General features: G+C 43.2%; 1 protein-coding gene across 2 annotated transcripts in view; it reads right to left on the reverse strand.

Annotated features, from left to right (window-relative positions):
• vwc2l (von Willebrand factor C domain containing 2 like) overlaps nt 1-7,565 on the reverse strand; it is a 28,217-nt gene extending 20,652 nt beyond the window's left edge. The window contains exons 1-3 of one of the 2 annotated variants that reach the window (XM_024407389.2): nt 6,102-7,565; nt 4,581-4,987; nt 547-684 (exon numbers count right to left, since the gene is read on the reverse strand). In XM_024407389.2, the coding sequence (XP_024263157.1) occupies nt 547-684; nt 4,581-4,970 (528 nt within the window). In that variant the 5' untranslated portion in view covers nt 4,971-4,987; nt 6,102-7,565. The remainder of the gene's footprint in view (nt 1-546; nt 685-4,580; nt 4,988-6,101) is intronic. The other variant, XM_024407395.2, reaches the window with a different exon arrangement.
• Nucleotides 7,566-18,204: the final 10,639 nt, after the last annotated feature.

Raw genomic sequence — 18,204 nt, forward strand, 5'->3', positions numbered from 1 at the left:
AATCTGTCTCTCTTGGGTTCCCATGTCATTAGACTGTCTCTAATCAGTCTCTCTTGGGTTCTGTTGTCATTAGACTGTGTCTAATCTGTCTCTCTTGGGTTCCCATGTCAGTAGACTGTGTCTAATCCATCTCTCTCATAACAATATGTGTAGTAATGCCTAAGAGCAGAGAGCTACAGAATTTCTACACAGTATTTGCAATAGAAGTAAGAAACTATACTCAAGAGCCTCAACATTATGCACCAACAAATCAAATCAGTGTGGCTTGTCGGACTTAGGTTGCTTTTTGTGTCTATTTTTGAATCGATGGGGACTCAACAACAAATGTCCTTGAGGTCCTTCACAACCCCCTCTCTGTAACCCTCTCCCCTAAGGAACTCAGTCAGGCAGGAGCACAGATGGGATGGGGATTGATCTGAGTTCACATCCCAGCCCTATAGCCTGTTCTGTCCTGTTCTGTTCTGTCCTGTGCTGTCACGTCCTGCCAGCCTGGGACATAGATATAGAACAATTGTTTTATCTCTATTGCCTGGGATCTGAACTCACCCTATATCTCCTGGTTCTTGATTGGAGCTGCGCTGCAGACTCTGGGGCTGAGGCTGGGGGAAGGGCCGGGGGTAGTACAGGCGCGAAGGCGGGAGCCACGATGGGCAGACTGGTCCCTTCCTCGTCGGACGGGGAACCCTGTAGGTGAAACACCTACCGAGGGTGAGTGGCATAACTCTCTCATATACTCTAATGTACTCTATTTTTGATATACTTATACTCTTTCTATCTTATCTTATATACTACAAAACATACATCTAAAATGAAAGTATATTTACCATCAGCGGTGAGTGGCACATCTCTACTGAGAGTGGGATATAGTATACAGCACAGCAGCTCCCCGTCACCCAACTGTCCACCAGACCTAATAAAGTAGCTTCCCTCCAACTACATTACATCTACATAAATAATGGACTACTGCCCAACAGAGACTGACTCAGCATTCTGCGGATGGAAAGATTCCCTTTCTGACGAATGAGGTCTTTAAGGCTGGAGCACATTTCTTAACAGATTACAGGGCAACATCCATGATCAATCAATGGTCAATCAAGTCATTCTTTATCAATGGGTTTTATTACTGACATGGCATCTATAGAATGTAACTCGGAGACACTTGCTATGGGTAATGCACAAATTATTGACATTCCCTCTTCCATCAGAGAAACATAAGATGTTGGACAAGGTGGTGATATAGTCTAGTCTATGAAATTAAATTCTGCCTTTTGGGTGTTAGACATACTGGTCATAAACCCAGTGTTTCTATCATACTCTGTATGGCTGCATGCCTGCTTGTTTAGAAGAGATATTAGAGAGATTTCCAACCTTATAAAGATCTAATCTGCCTTGTGGGTCTTAAAGATGCTGATATCTGTTGGACTCCTTCCTCGCCTGCTGTGTTCAGTAAACATAGAGCTCTGCATAAAGCGCCAGGACGAGGGCAAAGGAAATGCAAACCAGTCCTGTTGGTATCCTCTTAATTGGGTCTTTCTTTAGAAATGACTGGCTCCCTTTGATTTCTGTTAACTCCGCTAGACACCATGCAGTCCTCGTTTTATACAGTAATTCAAAGAGATATAATAATTTCATATGTCTTTCATGCTTTCATAAACAGGCACTTTCATGCTGAACACAACCATGGTTTTATGACTTTAGCTCCCTCAAGTCATCAGATTCCTGTCACGAATCAACAGTCCCACAACAGTGATCTGATCGAAGCTTCGAAGCTGTGGTCAATGGCCATCCTTGCCTATATCAATTATTTATCTAAACTAACTGAAGAGTGGCCATTTTTATTGTTCCAGTCACAGTTTCCCCTCTCTGTTCTGCCTCCATGTGTAATTTCTCTGTTGAGAAAATCGATAGGAACAAATTAATGGTTTTTCAAGAGGCGGGAAATGTCCTTCCCTCTCGCTGGGCCCCGCCACTCAAGGTTAGTGGGGATTGGAGGTTGAGATGCACTATTGATGGACTTGATCTCACATCAAACCAGCAGGCTTTAGACACGCTCACAGGCCTCTCTCTCCCTCCCTGAGGGGAGCATGGCTGTGCATCCCAATACAGGGCTAAGAGGCTTCATTGACGTGCCACTCGTCCGCTCAACACCGATCCACCCAGGCTAAGTCCCAAATGACACCCTATTTCCTTTACAGTGCCCTACTTTTGACCAGAGTCCCATGGGCCCTGATCAAAACTAGTGCACTAGAAAGTGAATAGGGTGCCATTTGGGACGCAGGCCCAGTCACCGATCACAATGGATTAAGTACACAGGTGTAAATGCCTGATCTCTCACAACCTTATTAGCAACACACTGCTTCACTGAAGTCCCCCATACTAATTAGCTAATGCCAGGACTCTTGCTAGAGATGTAAGAGCATTGTAAGTGATATAGAGCTGTCTAGAATTAGTGGCAGGTGTATTACTTGGGATGAGCAGTCACAGTTTGATTGAATTGAATTGAGTTGGAGAATATGATCAAGGACATTAGGCTAATCAAATCAACTACCTGGCCTTTTTGAGGGATTAGATTTCTTGGAAACAAAATGACAAATAATAACGTAACAGAAACAAGACAACTATGGTCTATGCCCCTCAAACTCAACTCTGGACCTTGAAGCCAGTTCCACTGCTTTTTTTTCTCATTGTTACTCTCTAATCATGGACTGATTTAGTCCTGGGACACCAGGTGGGTGCAATTCATTGTCAGGTAGAACAGAAAACCAGCAGGCTCTGGACCTCGTAGGGTAACAGTTGAATACCCTTGGTCTCTGTGTTGCATTTACCACCAACCTAGACCAACTTGTATACCAAACTTCACAACAATACTTTAGGGACCATGATTTTCTGGGGAATGGAAATGGAACATTAGCATAATTTGATGTAATGCTAACCATCACACAAGTGGATGTTTGGGAACACAGTATGATATCACAAAAGCGTAAATGTAAACAATGTCATTGGTCACCTCATGCACTAAAATGCTAAATCATCTTGGAAACTACTCAAACTATACAATAAAATACAACCACCAGTAGAGCTCAATCATGTGCAATTGTGTTACAGGGTTTTAGCAGAAGTACTTTAGGTTGGTCTTTATATTACAACACATTTTCTGTTAATGTAAGTCAAACAAAAGATTTCGAATGAGATCATCTTTGCTCTCTTCTATAAAATGTCCTTAGATTGTTTAGTTTCACTGAAACAACTGACATTCAGTCGAGTCATTTCATCATGTTTATTTGGTATGAAGAGGATTAGGGAGGTATCATGCGATTACCCTGATCTTGTAGCTAGTTACTAGAAAATCTCGTATTTCACATCGCTAAACATTTCACATTGCAGAACAACTAACAACTACCCATTACTATTCAGGGCATATCTCTGGTTTTGTTTATGTTTGTCATGTCAGTGCTGCTGTTACAGTATTCAGCTCATCTGTATTCGCCAGGTGGTTCCTCCTGTCACTGTGACGGGTCTAAGAAATGCATCTTCTGAGGGAAAAGTTGGCACAATTCCTTCTCATGTTTAGAACGAATGCTGCATTATCCAGCATAGTTGTAGTAAACACTGTTGGGTATAGGCAACAGTATATGACTGAAAAATTTGTCTGAAAATGTACTTATTCCTGGTCCTTACTTTTTTAAATCTGTAGGGTCAACTGACTCACTCACAGCAGAATGAAATGAGCAGCACTATAGTATAGGCCCTGTTTATAAGCCAGTATTAAGCAATGCTAATGGTGTTCATCATTGGTCAGTATAGACTAGGACTGTCCACGCCAACACTAAATGACCTCTTCTCCTGCTCTCACCCGACTGACGCATACCCCTCCTACGCTGTGCTACAGCCTCTTCCACCATGTAACGTCCCACTCCAACCTGGGTATGGGTTTCATTCAGTATGGTAGACAAGCCTACTTCAAGCATGATACAATAATACTCCAACCATGGCTCAAAGCATCTCCAGTTTGCCATTGATGAATTTGCTTGCTTGGGAAATCTCCAAGCCCATTGACACAGTGTGAGGTGCCTGTAGTTATTGTGCAGCACATAGTGCCATTGTAAATCAGCCATATCCGTTAAATAGGACAGACGTCAAATAATGCAGTGAGTTAATGAGTTCATGTTGCACCGTGACTCTACAAACAGAATAGATTACATGGATTCTCCTACCAGCAGAGACCATTGAGGGAAAACAAAATACCAGTTATAGTTGACCCTCTCCATCTGGCATGGCCATGCAAATCTTTAAACTTACTATATTATGAGAGGGCAAACATTACAATCATGTTTTGAGTGGAATGGTTGTTGGGGTTGCAACAATTATGCAGTCAACACTGCTGCATTGTTTTGATCACATTCAATTGTTCTCTCTCAGGTCATTACCTAATTAAGCAAAACGAATTATATGCCTGATTATGATGTGTATTGTGGTACAAATGTAATTGCATCCAAATGTTGAAATTAACATTTTAAATGATTACAAACGATTGATCAATAGACCATGCAAATTAGACAATAAACACAAAACATCCCTACCTTAAATTCCTCCAGGATCTTGTATGTTTTTCCCCGGTATTCACAAAAGTTTTTAACCTCCTTGCATTCTGGACAACATCCATTGTGCTCCACTTTTGTGCACTTCGGGTGTATCTTGGGGCACTCTGGCTGGTCGCACACCGGCCCGTCCTCGGTGCAAACGCACGGGCAGTTCGAGTGTCCCGGGAAGAAACGTTCCCCCAGTTTGTAAACGAAGCCACTGTCGTCCACGCAAACTTTCCCCCGGTAGTCGTCGAAAATTATGGTGTCGCTGTTGGCAGTTAACTCCGCCTCGTCCGCGGCGTAATCCTCGGGACTGAAGGAAGCTGGTGACACAGTGGCGTGGAGGGCGAGGAGGACAACGCAGGTCATTGGAAAGAGAGGGCCCATCCTTCGCCGCGGTATTCCTATTGCATTCAAGGAGAGGGTCGAAGTTGCATTTACTTTACCCTTAACTTTCCATTCACTGTCTGTTCTTGCATGAAGCAAGACAAGGCTGTTTGGGACAGGTGCCAAATAAACATCCTGATGATATCATACAAATGGTGTGGGATATTTTCAATTAGACTTATTCACAACCACGGACACAATCACAGTAAAGGTTTACAATCTAAGTCGTCTTTGTGTGTGTGCGTGAGAGACAGACATACAGACAGAGAGAGAGCGAGAGAGAGAAATAAAGAAATTAAGAGGGACAATATGTGTATTAGAATAAATAAGACCAATAAACAGCAATTAGTAGAAAAAATGTCTTAGGCTATTGTTGGATTCCCAAAAAGGAGGTCGCCCATTGCATCGGTAGCGGAAACCTACCGGTAAAGTATTGGTACAGGCTCGTAGGCTACATTGCAAACACCTGTGTTTTCTTATAGATTAAAGGCTATGGCACATTGAACCCAGTGCAGTTCAGAGTGAAAATATAACCTAACCTTATAGGTCTCATGTGCTTTGCTTTTATAAAAAATAAAAACAGATTTGGATCTTCAATGTGAATTACATGACCAACAGGTTTCTCCATGTTAATCATTTGAACACCCTTGTCAGTGGGGATTTGATCACCCCGCCCATGCTTAGTGTTGATTTTATTTGTTTTTATTTTACTTCAACAGCCTTTACCAAAAGAATGACATATTCCCCCAGTCAGTGCTTAATGCGCAATAGGCTTTAGTCCAAACGCTTCGCCCCTCGCGATGGTAGCTAGAAGAACGGAATTCTATATTTGCCTCGAGACTAAACTGAGCTCTGTTCATTATATTCCTTCCTGCCAAGGGAGAGACTCACTGAATCTTAATTGACAGAAACATTTCTTGACAATATTGTTGTCCTCAAATACCAATCTAAAGTAGGCCTATTTCCTATCATTACATTTATGATATAAACTGCAGAATGTCAGTATTTAAAGTAAGAGAAAGCTCCAAGAGAAATAAGATGTGTTGACAATGGAAAAAGGAGACGAGGTTTTACAATGGATTTGACAATAAATGGGAAGGTGGATAAACTGGCCATTACAGACTGACTCACCGCGTTGAAATGCCTGGTTCCACTGGTAGGAGTCGGGATCAACAGAGATCCAAACCGGTAGAACGGATTAAACACAGGACACAACAACTTCCAGATGAACAATTCGATGAAACCACCAGGCTCCAGATAAAAAGATAATCCCCCTTCAGTTGCTATTGTTGTGCGTAAAAGCAGTTAGATACTAGACCATTGTCGGTACCGATGCCTTTGGAGCAGCGCAAGCGATGTGATATGCACACACAAATCGGTCTGATACATGATTATCCCTTATTTCCCAGAGATTAAGATAACAACACCACAATAGGCAGTTCACGTGTGAAAAATAAGACTCGAAAAATTATAATTCCCTCTATTGTTGTCAATAGGCTGATCCTAGACGTCCACGGCAGTGAGGTTCATTTCAATCAACTTCCAATTGCTGCAGATCAAAAACACCATTCGGTCTTGTTGCATACATCCAGCAGCGCGTGCATGGCAATGGGAAATATAATAGACCAGAGATCCGGAAGATATAACTTTAAGAGGAGAACAAATATCTAAAAGATACGACATTTACACCTAACATCTCCTTTTCGCGAGGGAAAGTTAAATGTTAGCCAAAATATACGTTTTATCTTCCACACTTTTCCGTGCGCACTCACCGGGAAGAAGTTGAGAACATAGTAACAATCACAGCTTGATGCTCGTTAGTTGAATAAGTTGAGGCGAAAAAGCACCGAATCAAGTCCTCCGCCTATACGGCCAATGTTGTTTAGAGGAGCATACAGGAACAGCGGCGCTTCTCATGACCCTTGTGAGCAAGACGACGCACTCTACTTCAGGACCACGGACAGCGGCAGAGCGGAACAGCGGCAGACAGCGGTGTCTTCAGCACTGTCGCTGTTCAGTCGAGGGTCCCACTGAGCACGCAGAGATTCGAGAGTTTTCCCATCTTGCTCCCCAGACCAGGAAGGAAAAGGCAAAATGAGAACTCATCAGGGATCTTGAAGTGGCATTTTATTCTACCGATATGCTCCCAATAAAACTGAATCAAACGAAATAGCTGGATGGGGTTTGCACTCTCAAATATCACATGGAGCGGATTTCATTAAAACCAGAGAGCACAGTTTCTCCATGTGCAGAGGTTATTTCTGCTACGGTAGCCTGTGATCTCTATGTTAGCTGGGTGATCACACACACATTGCCATTCGTACAGCAAATAACCGAAACATAGACTTCACAATTGTATAACTTGTAGAGAACGGATGTTGCATAATGTGACATTCTGTTTCTTTCAGAATAGACTACACAGTAATTTCACAGTATTTAAGATCTGCACAATTCCACATAATATCTGCTCTCCGTATGATTGCCCGTAGGGGCCACTGCCAGTCTGCATTCAAAGTCAAAATAAAGATGTTTGAGGCAGAACCAAAGATAATACATTATAGATATTCTGGAATTGAATTAAACAGATGCGATCCATCCAAAGAACCCCACTGACCTGCATTTGACTAACGGAGCAGAGTATGCTGTAGCCTACCGGGGCTTGGCTATTATTAGACATGCGATGGGGAACGAGATAGTTAAGGCTGTGGGTCTTGCATGCATCTTGTGCATATGTCGCGGTGTAACGCCAATTCACCTTATGCTGTCTGAGTCTGACATTGAAAGCGCTGAAATCATTTAACGTTTTAGACCCTATTGAGTCGTAGAATATTCAACACATTTTAAAACGAAACCATGAAGTTAAGATGTATTCTCGAACACCTTAGGTTATATCATCAATATAACCTAGCTGATGTCATGATCAATTTGACCAATGTAGCTAGGTTACCTGATCCCACTTCATCCCGGTCCCTGCGGAAACCCATTTAAAAGCCAGTTACCACAATGCTTCTCTTAAGACTTGTGTTCCAGAAATATCTTTGAGACTATTTAATAGCCCAATTTCCTGCACGAGTAGAAAGTCCATAGCTTTTGAAATATAAATATGCTAGTTTAAAAAAAACTAAGAGTCATTCATTGACCAGATCAATAGTACAGTAGAACCAACCACATGTAACCCAATTGAATGGACAATACATTATAACCAGAATACATGTTTTTAAATATCAATACAGTATGATGTGCATCCCAAATCGCACCCTATTATCCATATAGTGCACTACTTTTGACCAGGGCCCATACGGAATAGGGTGCCATACTGGACACGACCATGAAATAACTTGTCGGTCTAACAATAATAGACATGTCTGCGCCATACAAGATTCTGATATTAATATTAGATATCAGGGATTCAAGGTTTTGAACACCTAAAGAGGTGCTGCATGGTTTCGAGTGGTGGGGAGAGAAAAAAGAGAGAATAGAAAATACACAGCTCAGCTCTCTAGGACTTTGCCTGTACAGTACAGCGGTATGGCCCTTGTCATTAAGGGATATCCTGTACAGTAACTAGAGTTCTCTTCTCAGGCTGTCCCTGGGGCTCTCATGCTAACATGTTGTAAAATGTCAAGGGCGGATTAGTCTTTGAGTGAAAAAAACCTCATAATACCTCACTGGACAAAGCAGCCATGCAGAGGCATATAGTGTGCTGTATTGTAGGATGCTGTGTGTGTGTGTACGTGAGTATGTGCATCTGTGTGTGTGTCCCCGTGTGAGTGCTTGCCTGCATGTGTATATACTGTCTCTGTGAGTGTCTAGCCTTGCTTCTGTCCTCTCTGTCAGTGTCAGTTCTATGCTCCTTTAAATGGAGTATAAACGACAACACAGGCTCTCCCAACCCCTATCAGGGCTCATCTGGATCAGTCGTGACAGAGCCCTGGGTTGATGTCATATCCCTGCTCTTCTGTAATTCAGGCATGTTTTCTCACTTTTTTAATAGCAACGTGTTAGCTCCCTCCCTGTTAGCTCCCCAAAGCAATGTACACTCTAATTGGCTCCTGACCCACCCCCTCACCCGTCACACACACAAATATGCACATGCACGTACTGTATGCAGGCACAAATGCACACACGCACACACAGGCATGCATGCAAACGCACACACACACTTTGAACGATTTCACTATAGGGCTGGATAGAAATATGGGTCACCCTTCTCATTTCAGGAACAGCATCCGCACAGCATGTTCTTTAAGCCAATCAGCCTCAGACACACGCACACACAAGTACACACACACACTCCAAGTTGAGGCACTGTCGCTGCAGCTAAAATGCTAGATGGGTAATTTCTCTAGGTGGCAGATAAGTGAGATGCGGATGCAGACACGGCTTGCAATCACAACATGGTAAGTAGTAGGCGCTTAGTTAAGTGTGCTTTCAACGTCTTTGTGCATGATGTGACACATCTATATGGCACAAATTAAAGTGTCAGCTGAAATGTTAACAAGTTAGGACAAGGTTGCACTTGCACTGATGAAAATAAAACATTTTTCTTCTGAATGTACAGTATAAATTGTGCATTTGTTCACCTTCTCTGTAGATGTACAGTACATTGATGCCTTGGCAAGATGGCGCCTTGTCATGGTGAACCAGTGCTGACCCTGTCTCTCACAGAAGCCCTGTTTATACCTGGTTCTAACATGCCTCCTTTGTCCTGATTTTGGCCACATTTTTAGACAGGTGTAGGCGACTAAAAGACACATTGTGATCCGATTGTGAGCAGATTTTATAAGTGTAAACAGACAAGATCAGGACGAAGGACGCATTTTAGCGGCATGTAAAAGCAGGGTTTAAAAGACATTGATATCAGTCATTGATAACTGGCAATATATTTATATATATTTTTTGTTATGTATATTGACATTATCCCTCATCTTTTAATATTATTCTACACCCTCAAAGCCTATGGTCCCGGACACAGTTTACTAAGCCGAGTCCTGGGTAAAAAAGCATGCTCAATGGATAATCTCTACTGAAATTGCTTTTGAGCCAGCAAACTGGGAACGTTCCCAGAACATTAGCTAAGATTCCCATTACGTTCAAGTTAGGGTTTTATCTAACATTAGGATAATAACATCCCCAAAACATCTGTAACAACCACCACAGAACATTCCCCAAAAGTTCTCATTAGGATTCCAGGTAATATATGCCATTTTAGCAGAGGCTTTTATCGAAAGTGACTTACTGTCATGCGTGCATAAATGTTTCGTATGAGTGGTCCCGGGAATCAAACCCACACTCATACCTTTCAAAGCGCCACGCTCTACCAACTGAGACATAATTTTTTTGCTCCAGCAAACCAAAATTGTTTCTGTGAAAGGTCCAAGAACGTTCGTTAGGTTGCGGCAAATGTTCTCATAACACAAAAACTGTCCAGTGTGCTGATGAGTATACAATGTTTGTAGAAAACATTTGCCTGATGTTGCAAAAACGTTCTCAGAAAACATTTAGTCTGTTCTTTAAAGGTTCCCAGAATGTTTCTTTAAGTTGTGGGAACAGTCTAATGTGAACATTGTGTGGAGATCACAAAATATATGTTCCCAAAACAAGGCAAGTCAGTTAAGAACACATTGTTATTTACAAATATGGCCTACACCAGCCAAACCGGGACAATGCTGGGCCAATTGTGCACTGCCCTATGGGACTCCCAATACCAGCCAGTTGTGATACAGCATGGATTTGAACCAGGGTGTCTGTAGTGATGCTTCTAGCGCTGAGACGCAGTGCCTTAGACCGCTGCGCCACATAGAATATTGTAGTAACTGAAAAAGTGTTAAACCAATCAAAATATATTTTAGATTTTAGATTCTTCAAAGTAGCCACCCTTTGCCTTAATGACAGCTTTGCACACTCTTGGCGTTCTCTCAAACAACTTCAAGAGGTAGTCACCTGGAATGCTTTTCCAACAGTCTTGAAGGGATTCCCACATATGCTGTTGACTCCTTTTCCTTCACTCTGACATCCAACTCATCCTAAACCATCTCAACTGGGTTGAAGTCGGGTGATTGTGGAGGCCAGGTCATCTGATGCAGCACTCCATCACTCTCCTTCTTGGTCAAATAGCCCTTACACAGCCTGGAGGTGTGTTTTTGGTCATTGTCCTGTTGAAAAACAAATTACAGTCCCACTAAGCGCAAATCAGATGGGATGGCATGTTGCTTCAGAATGCTGTGGTAGCCATGCTGGTTAGTGTGCCTTGAATTCTAAATAAATCACTGATAGTTTCCCCAGCAAAGCAAACCCCACACCATCATACCTCCTCCTCCATGCTTCACGATGGGAACCACACATGCAGAGATCATCCGTTCACCTACTCCGTGTCTCACATAGACATGGCAGTTGGAACCAAAAATCTCAAATTTGGACTCATCAGACCAAAGGACAGATTTCCACTGGTCTAATGTCCATAGCGCGTGTTTCTTGGCAATTCGACCATGAAGCCCTGATTCCCATAGTCTCCTCTGAACAGTTGATGTTGAGATGTGTCTGTTACCTGAACTCTGTGAAGCATTAATTTGGGCTGCAATCGGATGTGCAGTAAACTCTAATGAACTTGTCCTCTGCAGCAGAGGTAACTCTGGGTCTTCCTTTCCTGTTTGATGGTTTTTGCGACTGCACTTAAAGAAACTTTCAAAGTTCTTGAAATGCTCCATATTGACTGACCTTCATGTCTTAAATTAATGATGGACTGTCATTTCTCTTTGCTTATTTGAGCTGTTCTTGCCATAATGTAGGCTTAGTCTTTTACCAAATAGGGCTATCTTCTGTATACTACCCCTAACTTGTCACAACACAACTTATTGGTTCAAACTCATTAGGAAGGAAAGAAATTCCACAAAACTTATGGCACACCTGTCAATTGAAATGCATTCCAGGTGACTACCTCATGAAGCTGGCTGAGAGAATGCCAAAAGTGTGCACAGCTCTCATCAAGGCAAAGGGTGGCTACTTTGAAGAATCTCAAACATGAAAAACATTATTTGACTATGATTTAATTTCATAGTTTAGAGGGCTTCACTATTATTCTACAATGAAGAAAATAGTAAAAATAATGAAAAACCTTGAGTGAGTAGGTGTGTCCAAACTTTTGACTGGTACTTTACATCACAGAAGACTGAAGTGTAACAAAACTGTGTGACATAGAAACACTGGATATCCGGCATAAAAATAAAAGTTGATTAATTATGAAATTCAGAAACATATTGAAAACATTCCACCCATGAGTCCGCTAGATAATTTGAATGCAGGAAAGGGCTACCTTGGTCCTTCTTTGCATCACTTGACCATAATTATGACTGGACAATAATCAAGATAAGATAAAACTAGAAATGGCAGGACCTTTTGTGGAATGTGGTGTCAAAGAAGCAAAGCATGTTACGCGGAGTGAAACGGGGGAATCCAAGAGTGGACTCAGAAGAGGAATCCGGGATGAATTAACCAAAATGTTTATTGTACACAGAGAAATATGGAGTGCAAAACCACGGTTGCTCAGATGAGTTGCAGAAAAAACAGTAGTGTAGATTGAGGTTGGAGTTGGCTGAGATGAAAAGGGAAACAGGTCCTGAGGAGAAGGTAGTGGTGGTGAGTGATATCCAGGGCAAGGTGGTGAGATGTGGAACAGGGGACAGGAGCCAGAGACAGAGCAGTGACTGCAAGAGAGGACAAAACGGTGTAAGGCAGGGAAACAAGCACAGCAGATCCAGAAAGTGACGACGGGGCACCCAGCAGCGCTCCTCAGGCCCGTATCCCTCTGAGTCCACCAGATACTGCCAACTGCGCCCCCTGACGGGTGATGATGTAGGAAGGCGATTGTCCGGTTCATGCCAGGGTGACAGGTGAGGTGAGTAGAATGGGCCCATTGAAGAACATAAGAACGAACTGAATCTGGCACCAACAAAGCCTTACAAGGACCGTTTCTAGGATCAGGTGGTTCAGCTGAGCGTGATGAACACAGGACTCCATCTCCCAGGAGACAGCAGCAACGATGCAGGAGGATGGCATAATGGTCTCAGGCTTTGCTACTTGTGTTGTCTACGGTGAACTGACGAGAGAGGGCATCAGGCTTGGTATTCTTAGATCCGGGGTGATAGGTGAGTGTGAAGTTGAATCTTTCAAAAAACAGTGCCCACCTGGCCTGCCGAGAGTTGAGACATTTGGCGTTCTGGATGTAGGCTAGATTTTTGTGATCCTGCCACACAACAAAGGGAAAGACTGAACCCTCTAACCAGTGACGCCACTCCTCAAGAGCCAGCTTAACAGCCAAGCGTTCCCGGTTGCCTGCGTCAATTTCTCTCTGCAGGCGAGAGCTTGCGTGACAAGAAGGCACAAGGATGGAGCTTCTGTTCCGAGGGAGAACGTTGAGCCGGACTGCACCTAACCCGGTGTCGGAAGCGTCCACCTCGAGGACGAACTGGAGTTGTGGGTCTGGCTGGGTAAGGATAGGAGCAGAAGTGGAGCGGTGCTTGAGTTCCTGGAACGCTGCCTCTGCTTCAGAGGACCAGTGCAATGGAGTTGGAGGTGAGAGGAGCTGCCAAACGACTGTAGTCACAGATTAATCGTCTATAAAAATTGGCAAACCCCAGGTAACTACTTCAGATTTGCGGGCACAGGCCAATCTGTGACTGCCCTAACCTTGGCAGGGTCCATTCTTAGCTAACCTCGAGCAATAATGTAACCCAAGAAGGACACAGAGGAAACATGAAACTCACATTCTCAGCCTTGACAAATAGCTTATTCTCCAATAGCCTTTGGAGAACTTGGTAGACGTGTTGCTTGTGAGCCTCAAGGTCCTTCGAAAAAATAAGAAAGTCATCCACATAAACAAAAACAAAACACCCAATGACATCCCTCAGTACATCATTAACCAGGCTCTGACAAACAGCCGTGAAGTGAGGTCAAACGGCATAAGAAGGTACTCGAAATGTCCAAGTGGTGTGTTGAACGCCGTTTTCCACTCGTCCTAATCTCTGATGCGGACAAGGTGGTAGACATAGCGGAGGTCCAGTTTAGTAAAAACTGTGGCACCATGGAGGGGGGCTAAAGCAGAACTGATAAGTGGCAAGGGATACTTGTTCCTGACAGTGACACTATTCAACCCACAGAAGACTATGCATGGCCTCAGTGACCTGTCCTTCTTCTTGACAAAGAAAAATCCAGTTCCCACCGGAGAGGAAGAAAGCCTGATATCTCCGACAGCCAGGGAGTCCTGGATGTATTCTTCTATGGCTTCTTGCTCGTGGCGAGAGAGGTTATACAACCTGTTACTAGGGAGAGGAGCTCCAGGCTGAAGCTCGATAGAACAGTCATATGGCCGATGAGGTGGCAGGGATGGGGTGTAGTGCTTACTGAATACAGGAGCTAGACCGTGATATTCTGGAGGAACAGAAGACAGGTCTGGGGGTTCTGGAATGGACTGGGGTTCAGACAAGGCAGGAGGAAGGGCAGAATGTAGACAATTAGAATGACAAAATGTTCTCCAAGTAGTGACCCTTCCGGTAGACCAGTCAATCTGTGGGTTGTGTAGCTTTAACCATGGATGGCCCAGAACCAGAGGTGAGTGGGAACAGTCGATTATGTGGAAACGGATATTTTCCTGGTGATTACCAGAGAGAGGATGGTATTCTAGGATCCGGGGTGACAGGAACAGTACTCTCCAAAACACGGAAGAGTAGCTTTCCATTGAGAGTGTTGGCATCCAGAGGTGAATCGAGCAAAACAGTGTCCAGGCCCAACTGCTTAACAACCCCTCGGTCCAGAAAGCTTTGTCCTCTGGGTTTTGCCTGCCATATCAGTTCTGTTATACTCACAGACATTATTTTAACAGTTTTAGAAACTTTAGAGGGGTTCTCTTTCAAAATCTACCGATTATATGCATATCCTAGCTTCTGGGCCTGAGTAACAGGCAGTTTACTTTGGGCACGCTTTTCATCCGGACGTCAAAATATTGCCCCCTAGCCCAAAGAGGTTAAACAAAACCCTCTGAGTTCCATTAGATAGAGAGCTCTGAATCCACAATATGGGAGAGGTTGAAAAGACACTGCACATACACTACCGTTCAAAAGTTTGGGGTTACTTAGAAATGTATACAAAACACTGGGATGTACCCAAACAAAAGAACGACACGTGACGAGACCCGTAATACACAAAACACAAAACACGCAGCACAGGCTGAGACAACGCATAAGTACTCACACGACCAACGTACGTGGGAACAATAATCAACAGCCCAATGGGGAAGCAAAGGGCACATTTAAACAATTACAATAAGTGAGGAATTGGAACCAGGTGTGCATAATGACACAGTTCAGTACAGCCTAGAAGGCCAGTGATGTTGACCTCCGTAACTGGTGAACCGAATGAGCAGCAGTACTGGGGGGATCCGTGACAAAGCCCCAGAGTCTGCACTACTAAGCAAGGGGCGACCACCAAGTAAGCGACACCATGAAGACCAAGGAGCTCTCCAAACAGGTCAGGGACAAAGTTGTGGAGAAGTACAGATCAGGGTTGGATTATTAAAAAAATATCAGAAACTTTGAACATCCCAGGGAGCACCATTAAATCCATTATTTAAAAAATGGAAAGAATATGGCAACGCAATAAACCTACCAAAACTCACAGACCAGGCAAGGAGGGCATTTTACAGAGAGGCAAGAAAGATACCAAAGATAACCCTGAAGGAGCTGCAAAACTCCACAGCGGAGATTGGAGTATCTGTCCATAGGACGAATTTTAACCGTACACTCCACAGAGCTGGGCCTTACGGAAGAGTGTAAAGAAAAAAGCCATTGCTTAAAGCAAAAATTAGCAAACACATTTGGTGTTCACCAAAAGGCACGTGGGAGACTCCCCAAACATATGGAAGAAGGTACTCTGGTCAGATCACACTAAAATTTATATTTTGGCCATCAAGGAAAATGCTATGTCTGTCTCAAACCCAACACCTCTCATCACCCCGAGAACTTCATCCCCACAGTGAAGCATGGTGGTGGCAGCATCATGCTGTGGGGATGTTTTTCATTGGTAGGGACTTTGAAACTGGTCAGAATTGAAGGAATGATGGATGGCGCTTAATACAGGGAAACTCTTGAGGGAAACCTGTTTCAGTTTTCCAGAGATTTGAGACTGGGACTGAGGTTCACCTTCCAACAGAACAATGACCCTAAGCATACTGCTAAAGCAACACTTGAGTGGTTTAGGGGGAAACATTTAAATGTCTTGGAATGGCCTAGTCAAAGTCCAGACATCAATCCAATTGAGAATCTGTGGTATGACCTAAAGACCTATTTTTGCCTCACACCAGTGGAACCCATCCAACTTGAAGGAGATGGAGCAGTTTTGCCTTGAAGAATGGGCAAAAATCCCAGTGGCTAGATGATTCAAGCTTATAGAGACATACCCCAAGATACTTGCAGCTGTAATTGCACTTTGGAAGCTTTCATGGCTGGGATAAGTTCTTTCCTCCTCTGGCACACAGCTTCAAGATAGTCCTCGTTGAGGAAGATGTACGTTCCTCCCAAGTTCTTGACTCTTTCCAGAACAGCTACACTTGAAGTCAGAAGTTTACAAACACTGAGGTTGGAGTCATAAAAACTCATTTTTCAACCACAAACTATAGTTTTGTCAAGTCAGTTAGGACATCTACTTTGTGCATGACACAAATACTTTTTCCAACAATAGTTTACAGACAGATTATTTCAATTTTACTCACTTTATCACAATTCCAGTGGGTCAGAAGTTTACATACACTAAATTGACTTGGAAAATTACAGAAAATTATATCATGGCATTAGAAGCTTCTGATAGGCTAATTGACATCATTTGAGTCAATTGGAGGTGTACCTGTGGATGTATATCAAGGCCTACCTTCAAACTCAGTGCGACTTTGCTTGACATCATGGGAACATCAAAATAAATCAGCCAAGACCTCAGAAAAAAATTGTAGATATCCACAAGTGTGGTTCATCCTTGAGCAATTTCCAAACGCCTGAAGGAACCACATTCATCTGTGCAAACAATAGTACGCAAGTATAAACCCCATGGGACCACGCAGCCGTCATACCACTCAGGAAGGAGACGCGTCTCCTACAGATGAACGTACCTCAGTGTGAAAAGTACAAATCAATCCCAGAACAACAGTAAAGGACCTTGTGAAGATACTGGAGGAAGTACAAAAGTATCTATATCGACAGTAAAACGAGTGAGGGGGAGGCTTGCAAGCTGAAGAACACAATCTCAAACGTGAAGCATGGAGGTGGCAGCATCATGTTGTGGGGGTGCTTTGCTGCAGGAGGAACTGGTGCACTTCACAAAATAGATGGCATCATGAGGTAGGAGAATTATGTGGATATATTGAAGCAACATCTCGAGGCATCAGTCAGGAAGTTAAAGCTTGGTCGCAAATGGGTCTTCCAAGTGGACAATGACCCAAGCATACTTCCAAAGTTGTGGCAAAATGGCTTAAGGTCAACAAAGTCAAGGTATTGGAGTGGCCATCAAAAAGCCCTGACCTCAGTCCCATAATTTTTGGGCAGAACTGAAAAAGCATGTGCGAGCAAGGAGGCCAACAAACCTGACTCTGTTACACCAGCTCTGTCAGGAGGAATGGGCCAAAATTCACCTAACTTATTGTGGGAAGCTTGTGGAAGGCTACTCAAACCGTTTGACCCAAGATAAACAATTTAAAGGCAATGCTACCAAATACTAATTGAGTGTATGTAAACATCTGACCCACTGGGAATGTGATGAAAGAAATAAAAGCTGAAATGAATCATTCTCTCTACTATTATTCTGACATTTCACCTTCTTAACGTAAAGTGGTGATCCTAACTGACCTAAGACAGTGAATTTTTACTAGGATTAAATGTGAGGAATTGTGAAACAGAGTTTACAGTAGGGTAGCCTAGTGGTTAGAGCGTTGGACTAGTAATCGGAAGGTTGCAAGTTCAAATCCCTGAGCTGACAAGTTACAAATCTGTTGTTCTGCACCTGAACAGACAGTTAACCCACTGTTCCTAGGATGTCATTGAAAATAAGAATTTGTTCTTAACTGACTTGTGTAGTTAAATAAAGGTTAAAACATGTATTTGGCTAAGGTGTATGTAAATTTCTGACTTCAACTGAACCTTGTCTTTGAAACTCAGGAACTTGACCACTATCGTCCTGTGCAGATGTTGGGTTTTCC

The sequence above is a fragment of the Oncorhynchus tshawytscha genome, linkage group LG03, assembly GCF_018296145.1.
Source record: "Oncorhynchus tshawytscha isolate Ot180627B linkage group LG03, Otsh_v2.0, whole genome shotgun sequence".
NCBI classification, from domain to species: domain Eukaryota; kingdom Metazoa; phylum Chordata; class Actinopteri; order Salmoniformes; family Salmonidae; genus Oncorhynchus; species Oncorhynchus tshawytscha.